Below are 2,688 nucleotides of genomic sequence, written 5' to 3'. Positions count from 1 at the left end.
AGTGGGAAATGTTGGTTATTTAGGCATACATGTGGACCCAACTCACCAAGTCACGTACTAGGATTCTTCTAGGAGTCAGAATCCCAGTGAAATTGAGTCGCTGTTATATTAAGAGACTGCAATCTCTTTACCTATTTTATCTCTATAAATAAATTATAAAGACGTGAACAAAAAAAAATCAGTATTCTCTTTATTTCCTCTCCTCTTTAAGTTCGGTAGATTTCTGGGTTTCTATCGAAGTCCCTAGGATTTAAAACGTAGAAAGAACCGTGACTGCTCTAATAACGTTGACGTAACGCGTGTTTGAACTTTTTGATCTCCGACGATCGATTCAATGTAACATAACTCTAGGTTTGAATCTCTGCTGCGTTTAACAGGTACGCTCCCTAAAAATCTATCAAAATCTATTGTCATTGTTTTTACATGGTAGAAAGCTTAGTCTCTCTTGAGAGACCAATCTTGATAGTTCTTAGTAGTCCACCTTCCGCTGGCGGCGATGGCATTTCTATTGGTGGACAATTACTTATCAACTTCTATTAATTATGTCTATAGGCATTTCATCAAACAATTTTCCTTCACATCAATTCATCATCAGCTTCCATCTTATTTTGTTTTCTCCTCCAACAACTCATTTTTATCATCAAGATTTGAATCATTTTCTTCAAAAAAAAAAAATTTAAAAGAAAGCAAGAAGAAGATGAAGAAGTGAGCATAGAATCCCCAGGTTTAATGAAGCTGAATTCGTTGTCTTCACATTGGATCAGACAACACTTTTAACAACCATTGAGATGTCATTGCCACAATTTGTACTAGTTAGAAGAAAATGGCGCAAACTTTAAAGGAGGGTATATACTCTTTCTCATTAATAGTATTTTGCATGTAAATATTATTGGTAGAGTATTTGGTGCAATGCTTTGTCATAAGATATGTCGTTAGATGCACCAAATCATTTCTAATAAGAGATTAATAATAATTAATGATAAATAATTTGGTGCATCTTAGTACACCTTATTACATTGCATCGTACCTAATATTCTAATAATTTCTATATGTAAAATACTATTAATAAAAAGAATATTCGTCTTCCATTTTTTTCTAACTACTGCAAATTGTGGCAAAGACATCTCAGGGGTTGTTACGAGTCACTGTCTGCTTTTTACCTATGCACTAGAGGTGGAATTAATGAATATAGTTGGACATTTGCATATACATATAGGTTTAAATTATTGTAGAAACTTTTATTTTGAGTATAATTAGTAAATTTTATTTTCATAAATATTTTCTATTATCTACAAGCCTTAGCCAAGGTAAGAATTTTTCTAATTAGTTAGATTCCTTTTTTAGTGTTTTATGAAAGTGGTATGAAATTTGTATATATTACAAAACTGGGTATTCTTTTAAAATAATTTTTAAATTAAATAATCATATTGTTACTATTTTTCCTTTGAAAACCAATATATGTGCCCATTTTAGTAAATTATGTATATGCCCTTGATTTAAATTCTTATTTTATTCCAAAAAAGTGTATAACATTACATTTATAGCCTTACGTTTGAAGAAATACAAATAATTTGTTAAATAATTATCAAAATATATCAAATTAAGCAGCTTCAAAAAAAAAAAAAAAAAAAAGCAGAAGTTTAATAAAGGGCATATATGATTTCATAAAAAACTTATTAATATTTTACAATTATTTTTAAAAATATCAAATTTTGTAATTTTATAAAATGTTGATACCCATTTTTATTCTCTCTACCTAATTTGCACTGGTAGTTCTAATTGGTAGGCCATATCTCTTTTGGTAAAAATATAATATTTGAATTTCTATGCGGTTGCCTAATGATTTGACTTGGTCCTACTCTTCACCATCTATAAATTGGACAAAGGTCACCGTAACCAATACATCTTCAAAGATATCTCTTCTTCTGCCCCAATACTGGTCTCCTCTCAATCTATGTAATATTTATTTTTTTGGTATCTTTTTCTTCTATAATAGTTAAATAGCTGAAGATGAAGGTCTCTGTATTAATATTGTTGTTTGGGCTAGTGTTGCTTCTTTGCAAAGGGCGTGTGTCTACGGCAGTTACTTGCAACGCCATCGAGTTGGCCCCTTGCTATAACGCAATACAATCAGGGGCACCACCATCTGCTACTTGTTGTAGTAAATTAAGGGAACAAAGGCCGTGCCTTTGCAAGTATCTGAATGATCCCAACCTCAAGAACTATGTGAATAGTCCGAATGCAAGGAAGGTAGCAAGCTCATGTGGTGTACCCTTCCCAAGTTGCTAGTTCACTACTAGGATTCTCCTTTATACTTATGCGTGAATTAACGAGTGAGTTTTGAACTCTCTTTCCTCCTTTACTCAATCGTTGTAAAGGTTGGAGTTGTAGGAGGGATCAAATAAAATGTAATCTTATTTCTATAATAAAGGGGAGAAATATTCATTTCCTAATTTTTTTATTTCTTTGATTCAATGATGAGAATGGGTTGGATTCTTTTTTATATCTAGGGTGCAATTTATTCTTTAGAAAATACTTAAAGAGATTTACAAATATTATAGAGAAAATTTGTAAAATTAAAGTTAAAGATACTCTTAATTTTAATTTTGAAAATGGTAAATTCTCATTTTTGGAATTAAGTTTTCAGAATGAATAGTGCGCTTGAATGGGAATTTCACAATTTTCAAG

At 31.0% G+C, this 2,688-nt stretch overlaps 1 protein-coding gene across 1 annotated transcript; it reads left to right on the top strand.

Moving 5' to 3' along the window:
- Nucleotides 1-1,892: 1,892 nt before the first annotated feature.
- Nucleotides 1,893-2,453, top strand: LOC147398236 (non-specific lipid-transfer protein 2-like). Its single transcript, XM_086448958.1, has one exon. It carries the CDS (start codon nt 2,011-2,013, stop codon nt 2,287-2,289), a length of 279 nt encoding a protein of 92 aa, XP_086305084.1. The 5' UTR covers nt 1,893-2,010; the 3' UTR covers nt 2,290-2,453.
- The last annotated feature ends 235 nt before the right edge of the window (nt 2,454-2,688 follow it).

The sequence above is a fragment of the Akebia trifoliata genome, chromosome 7 (assembly GCF_017979445.1).
Source record: "Akebia trifoliata isolate Shusen 1 chromosome 7, ASM1797944v1, whole genome shotgun sequence".
Classification (NCBI taxonomy): domain Eukaryota; kingdom Viridiplantae; phylum Streptophyta; class Magnoliopsida; order Ranunculales; family Lardizabalaceae; genus Akebia; species Akebia trifoliata.
This window is presented reverse-complemented; position numbering and strand designations above follow the sequence as displayed.

Coding starts and splice junctions, on each gene's coding strand:
- LOC147398236 (XM_086448958.1), top strand. CDS start 2,011: ATGAAGGTCTCTGTATTAATATTGTTGTTTGGGCTAGTGTTGCTTCTT.